This window comes from Lissotriton vulgaris, chromosome 3_1 (assembly GCF_964263255.1).
Source record: "Lissotriton vulgaris chromosome 3_1, aLisVul1.2, whole genome shotgun sequence".
In the NCBI taxonomy this organism is placed as follows: domain Eukaryota; kingdom Metazoa; phylum Chordata; class Amphibia; order Caudata; family Salamandridae; genus Lissotriton; species Lissotriton vulgaris.
In genome coordinates, this window is record NC_141689.1 from 1,956,840,334 (window position 1) to 1,956,854,070 (window position 13,737).

The 13,737-nt window shown below is 48.0% G+C and overlaps 1 protein-coding gene across 1 annotated transcript; it reads left to right on the plus strand.

The window, feature by feature from the left end:
- Window positions 1-83: 83 nt before the first annotated feature.
- Window positions 84-13,478, plus strand: LOC147728668 (protein-associating with the carboxyl-terminal domain of ezrin-like). The gene is made up of 2 exons (XM_086963837.1): window positions 84-88; window positions 12,590-13,478. Exons 1-2 carry the CDS (start codon window positions 84-86, stop codon window positions 13,476-13,478), a joined length of 894 nt encoding a protein of 297 aa, XP_086819963.1.
- Window positions 13,479-13,737: the final 259 nt, after the last annotated feature.

Sequence of the window (13,737 nt, forward strand, 5' to 3'; positions counted from 1 at the left end):
ACAAAATAATTGTCATTTAAACCATTAGAAACCAATAGACGAGATGTTACATCTAAAAAGGCCGCTTCATAATATGAGCGAACATGAGGTAAGGCCAATCCACCCTGGTTAATATCTAATTGTAGTAAAGAAAGCTTAACCCTTGATATCTCCCCCCCCCCCCCAAAACAAACTCTCTAAACATAGTTTCTAGCTCCTTAAAGTGCTTAATGTTAATTTTGATAGGTGTATTTATAAAGAGAAATACAAGTAACGAAAGTATGGACATTTTGATCAGGGATACTTGACCTATCAAAGTTAAGGGTACTAGCAACCAGTTGTCCAGCAGTTTCTTAATTTTACCCTGCATTGCTACATAATTCAACTTACATAGCTGTTGATATTGATCAGAGACATAGCTCCCCAAGTAACGTATAGGGTCAGGCTTAGCAGCTTGATACTTAAGATTGGGAGAAAATTTGTATCAGAATTCAGTACAAGAATTTCTGTTTTGTTTTAATTAGTTTATATCCCCCAGTTAATTCAAATTTACAGAATTCTGTTAAGACCTGTTCCAGGTTCTGACTATTGGGTTTTAGATATAAAATCATATTGTCCACAAATAACTTTAATTTGGACATACCGAGAATTGGAACATTGATTGCAACATTTTCTTGCAGTCGGATGGATAAAGGTTCAATAAAAAAACGTGAACAGTCAAGGGGAAAGCGGACACCCTTGTCTTGTCACCCGGTTTATTTTTACTGTACCCACATGAATTGCATTAATTACCACCTGAGCCTGAGTCCCCAGATGGATGTTTCAGAGAATTAAAATAACCTGGGGAGTGATGCCAAACCTGCCAAGGAAAAAAAGAGGGTATTCCAATTTACCAGGTCGAATGCCTTTTCTGCGTCGACCATCATGATACAGGCTGGGGTTAAGTAAGTGTACAATAGTCAAGAGCCTGTATTAAAAGTTCAGTATTAGATGGCATAGATCCCTGCTGTGAACCCGGACTGACCCTTATGGATTATTTCCTGTGCAACTGGTATAAAACTCTGCTCCCAGATCTTCATTAGGATCTTATAATCAGCATTAGGGAGACTGATGGGTCTATAGGAATTAACATCTTTTTGATCGATTGCTTCTTTAAACGGCGAGGGCACCACACATCCATATTTGATATAATTAAGGAGCTTAGTCAGGGGTGGAGTCCATTCATGGCAAATACCTCATAAAATTCAATAGGGAGCCCATCTTCGCCACAAGCTATGGCTCCAGCAATTGATTTCAAGGCTTCCAGAATTTCTGTATTAGAAATGTCGATTTTTAGCTGTTCTACGAGGGGATCAGACAGTTTCAGGAGATCTACACTGTCAAAATAATTCTGTATAGTATCTTGCCCAACTGGGTATTCTGTTCCATACAGCTGTTGTTAATGTTCCATAAAGGCCTGAGCGATCTCATCACTTTTTGGCACTACAAATCCAGTCTTGGGATCCACCACCTTTGAAAATAGGGTCGCTTCTTGTCTAGTTTTTGTGGAGCCAGCTAACAATTTACCCACCATTTGGCTTTCCTTGTTTACCCATTGTTAGTAAGTTCGAGAGCTACTAATTACTTCTAATAAGAAGAATTACCTCAATACCTTTTTGGCATCTTCAAGGAGATGTCGTTGAGATATGTTGCGCAGATCTTGAGCCCTTTCCACGGCCTGCTGGAGTTCAGCTATTTTAGCCAGTTGTACTTTCTACTGAGCGTCCGAAAAGGAGATAATTTGTCCTTGAACAGCAGCCTTGAACCCCCCCATACTGCGAAGGGTTCAGCCGCCCCCTCATTTAGCCTGAAATATTCAAGAATCCATTCCCTTAGGCTCTCGACCCATTGTTGATCCTGAAGGAGGAGACGATCCATCTGCCACCTGGATCACTCCATTTTCTCCTCGCCAATTTTTAGGTTGAGCTTGATATATGAGTGGTCAGAGAAAGAATTAGCCCGATGTCTGCCTTTAAGATATCCAATGATCTGGAATTAAAAAAAAAAACAATAAGAGATGCCGTCTGGTGCTGGCGAGAGTGGCATGTATAACTATTTGTGACCGGGTTGGCATTTCACCATGGGTCTATCAGCTGATATTCGTGTATTATAACTTCTAAGATTTTTTTGTTATTCGGTTTCAATTGTTTTTTATTTTTATTGAAGGTATCTTTTTTTTAGATCCTGGATATAATTGAAGTCCGCTCCAATAATGATCTGTCCAGGGACTCCCCTTAGCAGCTCGTTGATTTTAGCCAGCCCAGAAGCATCTTCCATAATCGGCCCGTAATATTTCACAAAATTCAAAATCCTCCCATTTACTTTCGCCACTACCCATACCCATCTTCCCTGGGGATCCCTGCGAACCTGTTCAAATTCCCAGGATACATTTCTAGAAAAGTAAATAGCTACACTTCTCATTGCTAACCCAGCGGACACAAAAAAAGCATCAGAGAAAGTTCTTGGTAGATAGAGCTTGGGTGAGTTAGACTTAAGGTGTGTTTCTTGAAGAAAAATAACTTAGGGCGTGAAGGAGGCGAACCATCTAATAAGCACACCATATTTCTGTTTGTTAAGCATGCCATTCACGTTACATGACAAAATTCTACAATTACTAGCCATATCTATTACTTAGACAAGTATGGTATTTTAGCAAGTGCGAGATCCTGTTTTCTCCTCCTTTGTTCCCTTTGCCACTGCTCTTTTTACTGCTAAGAGTTAAGATTTGCAAATCACAGCGCCACAAGCATGGCTGAGCAACTGGAGTTTTATTGCTGTGAAAATGCATATGCATATAACTCAAACATATAATCCCTACTTTTAAGGGTGCAGGATGGAGTTCCTACTTTTTCTTTACAACGATCTGGTACAGAGCGTTTTTTTTTAAATTTTTTAAACTTTATTTTTTAACAATACCCATTCACTTCTAGAACAAGGCCTCTAACCAAGGAATGTACGAAACTGCGACTTTTTTTTCTCATGAAATTCCATTTCCAAAACATTGGAAAAGTATCTTTTCCTATCGAAATCTGGTTTGGGTTTGAGTGCCTTTTCCCAATTGACTAAATGCCTTTTCCTTATTCACCTATCTCATTTTGTATCTCCCCTTCCTGTTTTATTTCCGCTCTATTTCTTGCACCCCCCCCCCCCTTGTTCCCTTAGAGCCATGTTAAAAAAAAGTGAGAGAAAAGGAGTCACAAGTGTAGCACCTTAGTCAGAATCCAGAAGCAGGTGATGTTATGTGTCGCACACTGAATACCATTCAGCACCCACCCACCCCCTCTGAAAAATATGGAGATTCCCCAAAGCAGTGTTAAAATTAAATGTAATAAAATGAACTTAGTGCTTAAAACACAATCAAGAAGCGCACATTTAATGACCTAAAACACCAACAACTCTGTACAAAATGTTCTTTTCTCACAACGTATTGTTGAAGTCAGATGCGAGCAAAATGTGATTAATTTCGAGCCTGGCGAAAAAATGCAGCAGTAAGTAGCACTTTTAACAATCTGTAAAACTATTTATTTGTCAGAAGAAGTTGCGAAATATAGCATCTAATACAAAAATAAAACATCAGGCCATATAAGTTTATATTCTAAACAATCTCCTAACACCCATCCTCGTCCAAGCAATCTGACTTCCCCAAAAACGTGGTAAATTCATGTGCACCCAAAGTCTGATTAATGTAGTGCTTTGAGCAAAAATAAAGAAGCAGATGAATGTAAATGGGAAACTGGGTTCCAGTCTCGGCAGGGGCGCTCAACATCCTGTGATTCTGGGCAAATCACTGATCTCCCTATTCCTAACAAAAATGAATGTGTCTGTCTGTAGCACTACTGGTGATCAAGGAAAGGCAGGGGCCTACCTCCCCTTGCAGGTAGTACTTGGTGGGGACGAGCAGCCAGTGAGAGCTGTGGAGCGGCGATCGTAGGCGGTGTAGTGTCCTGCCAGGACACAGTCTAGTTGTTCCTAAGTGTAACCCTACACTGAACACCCACCCACCACAGACGTCACTGGGTCAGGTGACTCTGTTAATAAAAGAGGCCGAGCGCACGTGCTCGAGGCCAGAATTACCATCCCCAACTGGTGTCCTGTGTCGCAGTTATTTACATCATGCGGGCCTAGGGCCCCATCCTTACAATGGCGACGAGGTCAGTAGTGACGCCCGTGCGTGCCACTGCCAAGCATCTGGAAAAAAGGGGGAGAGAGCTGCCTGCCTAGAGGGCACCCCCTGCAACACGGCGCAATGCGCCGAGCGGCCCGCGGGGCGTGAGCTAAGCCCCGGGCCGACACGACAGAGGAGGTGACCGGGAGCCGACCCTGCACCTCGTGAGCCCATCGTGAGCTGCCCCCTGCCTGGGGCTGAAGTGAGAGCCGTGCAGAGCCTACCCGCATAGGCCGCCACCGAGCCAGGACCGGATGCCCCACAAACGATACAACCAACGCGGAGCCCACCCTCGTGGATGAGGAGTCTCGCCGGGCATGAGGTGAGCCCATGAATGCGCAAAGTGCCCCAGAGGCAATTTCAAGTCCAGCGGAGCCCACCCGCGGCCTGCTAAGAGCGTCCCCAGCCCCCGCCGCGCAGCGTGTATAGTGTGAAGCTGCGGCGGCGGGAGAACAATGAAAGCGGAGCTCACCCGCGGTGGCCGAAAGTAAATCCACAATACTGCACAACATGCGGAGCCCACCTGTGGCCTGCCTGAAGCATCCCCTGTCACCCGCCCCGCGTATGCAGAGAAGCGCCGCGGGCGGGGAGAGGAAAAGGGAAAGTCTATCAAAGGCCCTTCACATGTGTACAGTAAAGCGGAGCCCACCCGCGACCACAATACGAGCCCCTGCTGGAAGCGGAGCCTGCCTGCGTCGGAAAGTGCCCAGCCGACTGTAAGGGAAGCCTGCGGCACATAAGGGACGAGAGAGAGCCGGTACACACTCCCGGCCCCGTGAGGGAAAACATGCTTGGCCCCGAACGGAGTGGAAAGACTCCAACAGCAGCAACACCCCCGCTGCTGCGCAGCGTGTGAATGCAGGCTAGCTGTGGCGGCAGGGTGAGAAGTGCGGAAGGCGGCTGGTGTGGGCGCGAGCCAAGAGCGGAGCGGCACCGGTGATCCCCTGGGGGGGCCTGGAAATAGTGAAGGCCGGCTGCGGGTGCACGGGTGCCCTATAGGAAAAAAAAAAAAACGACCAGAATCTGGCATCGACCCTCCCCCGCCCCGCGCAGGGTGTGTACTTGTGGTGACGGTCTAGTGGTTGTGCGGTACAGAAAGACTGGAACCGGAAGGGCGACCATGACAGTGTGAGGCCGGAGTTCAGGGCGGCTGAGCATTTCTCCGGCGCTCCAGAATAAAGCTTATTCTTAAGATCCTAACTGGCTCCAGAGTAATTATTTAGTAGCGGCTGGCTGCTATAATGGCAACGAGGCGGGATTCCTAACAAAACCTAGCTGATCCAAAAAAAAACAAAAAAAAAACGACGAACCACACGCGCACTTGGAGGAGTGAAGGTGCAAGCCAGTTACCAGAGCGCGGCAGCGAGGACACGCAGAGACACCGCAGGTGAGTGCACTGTTACCTGCAGCCTGGGAGAGGGGCAGAGCAGGCTGTGCGCTACAAGGAAGAGCGGACAAGAGCCGAGAGAAAAAAAAAACGGCAACAGACAGGAGGCGAGGTACGAAGGGGGCAAGTGCAGAGGCGAACCCAGCAGGCAAGAAGGGCGTCATATCGCAACGGCGCAAAGCCTAAATTGTCATGGGGAAGGCAGCAAGCACAAAGAGGCAAAGACCCAGGTGGCCCCAGACAGCGAGGGAGACGCAAAGCTCCAGGCACACGCATATAAGGTGCTTACAAGACGCCATACGTAACCTATGAGCAGTTCTTAGCCCTGGACCACGCACAGGGTGAGTGAGCCGCCACAAGGAGCCGACGAAGGAAGGGAACAAAGTGGCGAAGATCAAGGCCCCACGGAGAGAGCAAAAAGCTCAGGGGAAGGCAGAGAGAGGAACAGGAGGCAATCCTGGACTCCCGAGGGGTGTCAGGAAGTGAGGGAGACAGCTCGAGCCCTAGCAGAGCCGGTGAGGAGAGACCCGCCCCAGGTAGCCCACCTGGCAACAGCGGACTAGCCCACGAGCCCCAGAGGGACAGCGGAAGAATGGCGACACCCTCCACCTCACGGAGCGCGTTGGTGCCATTCTTACCAAAGAGAGGTGAACCCACAATGCCCTGGGAGGATTGGAAGAGGTACTTCCAAAATGATCTGTCGGCATTAGAGGAGGAAAGTGAAGCGACATACTCCAGTGAAAGAAAGAAAAAGATTCTGCTGCATAATTTAGGGCCGGAAGGCATTAGAGTGTAGGACAACATGGTAAAGGCGACCAGACAGGCGATGGACACCGATGTCTTTCAGCACGCCATCGAGGACATAGATGCTCACTATCGGCCAGTGGTGTGCGTGGCCATAGACCGATGCAATTTCTTCCAAAGAAAGCAAGAGAGTGGCGAGACCATAGATGAATATGTAGCGGCACTCCAGAAACTAGCGTTGACATGCAGGGTCGGAACCCTACACGACAATTTGGTCAGGGATCAAATCATAATGCATACCTCAAACACCGCAGTGCAGGAGAAGCTGTGGGTTAATGGAGACGCGCCGCTCAAGGAAGATTCAGAAAAGGGGGTGGTGATGAACAGAGTGTCTGAATTAAGCAGACCACTCTTACCCAGTCCAAAGATCAGGGCTTGATCCATCACCGTTATTTAGCTCACTGCACCATCCCAGCTCAGAACCTGGCTATATGCAAATCAGTCTGTCCCTGGCCCAGTGCATCATGGGAACAGGGCAGACTAAACTACCAAGCCAATTCTTCACCAGAAAGAAGACAAGCTTCCGGGGACCGGTTTCTGGCATTTCAGCCGTGGTCGGCCCAGCTTGCTTGAATCCTGATGGTGCAGTGAGCAAGGGACTCATGTCTGAGTATACCCTGCCACACCTATAGTGGCCAAAAACGATTCAGAAAAGGGGGTGGTGATGAACAGAATGTCTGAATTAAGCAGACCACTCTTACCCAGTCCAAAGATCAGGGCTTGATCCATCACCGTTATTTAGCTCACTACACCATCCCAGCTCAGAACCTGGCTATATGCAAATCAGTCTGTCCCTGGCCCAGTGCATCATGGGAACAGGGCAGACTAAATTACCAAGCCAATTCTTCACCAGAAAGGAGACAAGCTTCCGGGGACCGGTTTCTGGCATTTCAGCCGTCGTCAGCCCGGCTTGCTTGAATCCTGATGGTGCAGTGAGCAAGGGACTCATGTCTGAGTATACCCTGCCACACCTATAGTGGCCAAAAACGATTCAGAAAAGGGGGTGGTGATGAACAGAGTGTCTGAATTAAGCAGACCACTCTTACCCAGTCCAAAGATCAGGGCTTGATCCATCACCGTTATTTAGCTCACTGCACCATCCCAGCTCAGAACCTGGCTATATGCAAATCAGTCTGTCCCTGGCCCAGTGCATCATGGGAACAGGGCAGACTAAACTACCAAGCCAATTCTTCACCAGAAAGGAGACAAGCTTCCGGGGACCGGTTTCTGGCATTTCAGCAGACGTCGGCCCGGCTTGCTTGAATCCTGATGGTGCAGTGAGCAAGGGACTCATGTCTGAGTATAACCTGCCACACCTATAATGGCCAAAAACGATTCAGAAAAGGGGGTGGTGATGAACAGAGTGTCTGAATTAAGCAGACCACTCTTACCCAGTCCAAAGATCAGGGATTGATCCATCACCGTTATTTAGCTCACTGCACCATCCCAGCTCAGAACCTGGCTCTATGTAAATCAGCCTGTCCCTGGCCCAGTGCATCATGGGAACAGGGCAGACTAAACTACCAAGCCAATTCTTCACCAGAAAGGAGACAAGCTTCCGGGGACCGGTTTCTGGCATTTCAGCCGTCGTCGGCCCGGCTTGCTTGAATCCTGGTGGTGCATTGAGCAAGGGACTCATGTCTAAGTATACCCTGCCACACCTATAGTGGCCAAAAACGATTCAGAAAAGGGGGTGGTGATGAACAGAGTGTCTGAATTAAGCAGACCACTCTTATCCAGTCCAAAGATCAGGGCTTGATCTATCACCGTTATTTAGCTCACTGCACCATCCCAGCTCAGAACCTGGCTATATGCAAATCAGTCTATCCCTGGCCCAGTGCATCATGGAAACAGAGCAGACTAAACTACCAAGCCAATTCTTCAGCAGAAAGGAGACAAGCTTCTGGGGACCGGTTTCTGGCATTTCAGCCGACGTAGGCCCTGATCTGTTGACTGGGTATGAGTGTTCTGTTTAATTCAGATACTCTGTCCATCACCACCCCCTTTTCTGAATCGTTTTGTCCACCATAAGCGTGGAAGGGTATACTCAGATGTGAGTCCCTTGCTCATTGCACCATCAGGATTCAAGCAAGCCGGGCCGAAGACGGCTGTAATGCCAGAAACCGGTCCCCGGAAGCTTGTTTCCTTCCCAGTATAAGAATTGGCTTGGTAGTTTGGCCTGCCCTGTTCCCATGATGCACTGCGCCAGGGACAGACTAATTTGCATGTAGCCAGGTTCTGAGCTGGGATGGTGCAGTGAGCTAAAAAACGGTGATGGATCAAGCCCTGATACATTGACTGGGTATGAGTGTTCTGTTTAATTCAGATACTCAGTCCATCACCACCCCCTTTTCTGAATCGTTTTGTCCACCATAAGCGTGGAAGGGTATACTCAGATGTGAGTCCCTTGCTCATTGCACCATCAGGATTCAAGCAAGCTGGGCCGAAGACGGCTGTAATGCCAGAAACCGGTTCCCGGAAGCTTGTTTCCTTCCCAGTATAAGAATTGGCTTCCTAGTTTGGTCTGCCCTGTTCCCATGATGCACTGGGCCAGGGACAGACTAATTTGCATGTGGCCAGGTTCTGAGCTGGGATGGTGCAGTGAGCTAAAAAACGGTGATGGATCAAGCCCTGATCTGTTGACTGGGTATGAGTGTTCTGTTTAATTCAGATACTCTGTCCATCACCACCCCCTTTTCTGAATCGTTTTGTCCACCATAAGCGTGGAAGGGTATACTCAGATGTGAGTCCCTTGCTCATTGCACCATCAGGATTCAAGCAAGCCGGGCCGAAGACGGCTATAATGCCAGAAACCGGTCCCCGGAAGCTTGTTTCCTTCCCAGTATAAGAATTGGCTTGGTAGTTTGGTCTGCCCTGTTCCCATGATGCACTGGGCCAGGGACAGACTAATTTGCATGTAGCCAGGTTCTGAGCTGGGATGGTGCAGTGAGCTAAAAAACGGTGATGGATCAAGCCCTGATCTGTTGACTGGGTATGAGTGTTCTGTTTAATTCAGATACTCTGTCCATCACCACCCCCTTTTCTGAATCGTTTTGTCCACCATAAGCGTGGAAGGGTATACTCAGATGTGAGTCCCTTGCTCATTGCACCATCAGGATTCAAGCAAGCTGGGCCGAAGACGGCTGTAATGCCAGAAACCGGTCCCCGGAAGCTTGTTTCCTTCCCAGTATAAGAATTGGCTTGGTAGTTTGGTCTGCCCTGTTCCCATGATGCACTGGGCCAGGGACAGACTAATTTGCATGTAGCCAGGTTCTGAGCTATGATGGTGCAGTGAGCTAAAAAACGGTGATGGATCAAGCCCTGATCTATTGACTGGGTATGAGTGTTCTGTTTAATTCAGATACTCTGTCCATCACCACCCCCTTTTCTGAATCAAGGAAGTATGGGCATTGGTGAAGAAGGCAGAATTGTCCAAGAGATGCGCGGAAGTGGCCAGAAAGGACAAGAGCAGCAAACAAACAGTATGCAGAGTGATGGTGAGCAATAAAGGAGAAAAACCAAAATAAATGGGCCCGCCCAGAAGTCAGTTTACGAGGAATAAGCAGCAAAGTACAGGAGCTGCACAGAAAGCGAACTAGGAAAAGAAAACAAGCTCTATCGGTGTGGCAGCTCCTCGCATGAAGGAAACGACAAAATATGCCCAGCGTTCAAGGCTAAATGCGCATACTGCGGGACATTTGGATACTACGAAAGAGTCTGCAGGCGGAAGCCCAGAGGGGCAGCAGTAAAGTACATTGACCAGGGCGGTGTGGAGGAAGAGGAAGAGCAAGGAGAAGAAGAGGAAGGCGAAGAAATGCTCTACATAGACGCGCAAGTACTGGACGTAGACTGCAAAGCCTCCAGCAAACCCGTGTTGAAGATGAACATCGGAGGGGGTAATGATTGACATAGTGGTGGACTTAGGATCTCCCATCACGATAGTCCAGAGAAAGGTATGGGAAGAAGAATTCCTGGAAGCAATACAGAAGAAGCTGCAGCCCGTAGAAGTGAGGCCAGTCACCTACACAGGACAAAGGATTCCAATGGTCGGATATTGTCCTTTGCTGTTCGAGTTCAGTGTTGGGGTTCAGGGGGGGCGGTGCCTTCTGTCTAGTTTCCCGGTCATTGGCTTTAGCTTGAGGTGCCAAGTGCATATGCGACTTTATGGACGCTCCCTCGGGCTCGCTTTAAAAGGGCCTGCCTACAGGAAACAGGTGCTTGGTTTCTTTAATGGTCCCTTGCCGTGTGTTTCCTGTTCCTGTGGTTCCACCTTGTTCCCTTTTCATTGAGCTCTATTCCAGCGGTCCTTCCAAGGGCTGGATTTTGATTCCCCTGTTTTCCCTTTTCACCTTGTTTCTTATACCTTTGGGCATTACTGAACCCTTACTGGGGACCTGTTTTGGTATTTTGGTGACGTTTTGGGATTCGCGGCTGCGTTTCATATGAGTTCTGGCGTCCCGTTATTTACCCCCACAAACCATCTTGTTGTGTGTCTTTTGGGTGGTTTCACGAAGGAGCTGAGCAACGTTTTTTTTTTGCGCTACCTTCGTGTTCTTTTAAAGTCCAGGGGTTTTTTGGGTGTCTTTCAAATTCCCATGACGCCTGTTTTCCCCTGTCCCTTTTTGTCTTTTCATTGTGAATTCCACCCTCTTTGACATTCTCGGTGTTTCCCGAGGGGGCGTGGTTGGTCTGGGGTTACACAAGAAAGAACCAATACGATTGCAGTGGAGTTATTCCTGTTTCGTATCAAGCCACTCCCGTTTGTTAACTCGGGTAAGCAGGGAGGTCGGTGGTTCGTGTGTGTACCTGGCACTGGTATTATTAGTGGGGTTTGTCTAACCTTATCCCCCTTTTTCTTTTATAGCGGTCTCGTCTGGGTCAAGCAGTTAGCTGCCGAGAAGCTGGAGGAGACGAGCTGTGTTCCCCAAGACCTTGGGTTCCCTTGTTTTGTTTACCCACCTTCTCCCGGTGTCGTGTTCTCCACCACCCGGTTTATTAGTGGGTGTTGGGGGTCATGGCCAGGGTAGGGGATTGGGACGTTCTTCACTCCTACGGTGTTTGGCTGGTCGGCATCGGAACAGAAAACCAAGCCCATGAATTGATACACCGCCCGAGTGAAGAATGGTTGAGGAGGCAGCGGAAGGGGCATCTACGATGCAGGAACTCACGCAGGCCTTAGCACTTATGCAGGGTGAAGTCCAATCCCTTTGTCAGGAGAATCATGAGTTATGGGTGACACTGAGTGAGGTGAAGGAAAACACCAAGAGAAGAGGGAGGGATCCGTCGGTAAAGGCTAAGACCCCCGTGATTCAGCCAGCTACATTTAAATATGAGAGGAGTGGGGGGCAGAGTGGGTCTCCTTCTCCTTTGTCTGTTACTGTAAACACTCCTGTGCCGGTGCCTCTAGCAGCTCCCGAGAGATTTTCCGGGGAAGAAGCAGATATGCCATCTTTATGAACCAGTGCCATTTGCACTTTATGTGTCGACCAGCTACTTTTCCCGACAACACTACTGAGGTAGCGTTTGTGATTTCATATCTTTCGGGTACTGCTGCTGGTTGGGCGGTCCCCTTAGTCGAAAATAATGACGCTGTGTTAAGTAGTTTTCCGGCCTACAAGCTCCAGATGCATAGTCTGTTTGCTAAGCACACGTTTATGCATGCAAGCGATGCTGAATTTCTAAAGCTACGGCAGGGTAAGCAGGACCTTCTGGCTTATGTGGCTACCTTTAACCACTTAGTAGCAGAGACACAATGCCCCATGGCAAAAAGAACATCTTCATTTTATCTGGGCTTGTGTGAGGACTTAAAAGACATAGGCTCACAGGCTGTAGACCCTCCGAAGATTGTGTTGAGTTTATCGATTTGGTTGTAAAACTCAACCATCGAATGAGTGAGAGGAAGGGGGAAAAGACCAGGTTTCAACCCCCGAGGACAACTGTAACCAAGAGAGAAACACCGGAAAGGGGGGGTGTGAAGACAGAACCTGAACCTATGCCACTGGGTGGGGTGCGGGGTCACTTATCCAAGGAGGAAAAGGAGCGGAGGCGATTGTTGCAGTTGTGTTTGTATTGTGGGAGGGGTGGACACTTCGCTCGAGAGTGTCCAGTGAAACCGTCCCGGTTACCAGTGAATAAGGCTGTGGCTTTCGTGGGAAGGGGGTGTGAGAGGCCTTCTGTCCTTGAGAGCAATTGTTGTAATCCATATGATGTACAAGGGGCGGTTCAAAGAGTCCCGCACCATTTCACGGTGACAGCTTGCTTTGCTTATTCATCTACCAGCCCGACAATCAGAACAAGGTTCACAAGGCAGCACAGCACCTAAAAACCCTGCAGCACCCTTGTCTGCTGCGCTTCCTGTCCTGCACAGTTGAGGAGGATGGGATTCACTTAGTCACAGAGCGAGTTCAACCCTTAGCAATGGTATTGGACAGCCTCTCGTCTGATGAGTTCTGTGCAGGGATCTATAACATCCTGCAGGCCCTTGTGTTCCTCCATGAAACGGGAAACTCAGCACACAACAACGTCTGTTTATCATCCATCTTTGTCATCGAGGATGGTCATTGGAAGCTTGGAGGGAAGGAAATGGTCTCTAAGCTCAATGAAGCGGCACCAGAGTTTGCAGAGTTTGGCATTCTCATAGAGGCACATGGCCACGCTCGAGATGCTTACTCCTTCGGGAAAATGGTCGAAGGTTTGCTGTCGCACGTGACTCACAAAGCCACAACAGATCTCGTGTCAAGGTTTCGGTGCACATTGAACAGCACTCTCCTAAATCCAGATCCAGCATGTCGGCCACCTTTGTCGAATTTACTGTCCAATGAATTTTTCAGGAGCGATTTCCTTGAAGTTATCTATTTTTTAAAGGATTTAACTGTGAAGACCGAAGATGAAAAAAATGTTTTTTTCAAATTTCTTCTAGACCGTGTCTCTGGGTTGCCAGAAGAGTTAATTGTCTCTCGACTCGTACTGCTATTACTTAACCAGCTAGTGTTTGCTGAACCAGTAGCCATCAAAAGCTTTCTTCCTTATTTGCTGAGGCCAAAGAAAGTAACCACTGGTAAAAGAACAAACCCTGACGAAGGCACAGCCGAAACGCGTTGGTAGCCAGCAATTAAACCAATGTCTAGAGAATGGGCTAACAAGCATTATCTTTGTCTTTCTCTCTTTTTTCCTGTTGCATGCTGAATTCACTAGAGTGCAACAATTGTAGTTACACATTCATATAGGGTCATTTGTAATATATTGTTCGGTGGTTTGACTATTCATGATCATGATGTTTATCTTTACATAATAGAGATAATTATTTTTGTTTGATATTTAATGTTTATCAATATATGTTATTTATATGACTAGTGTCAGGTAA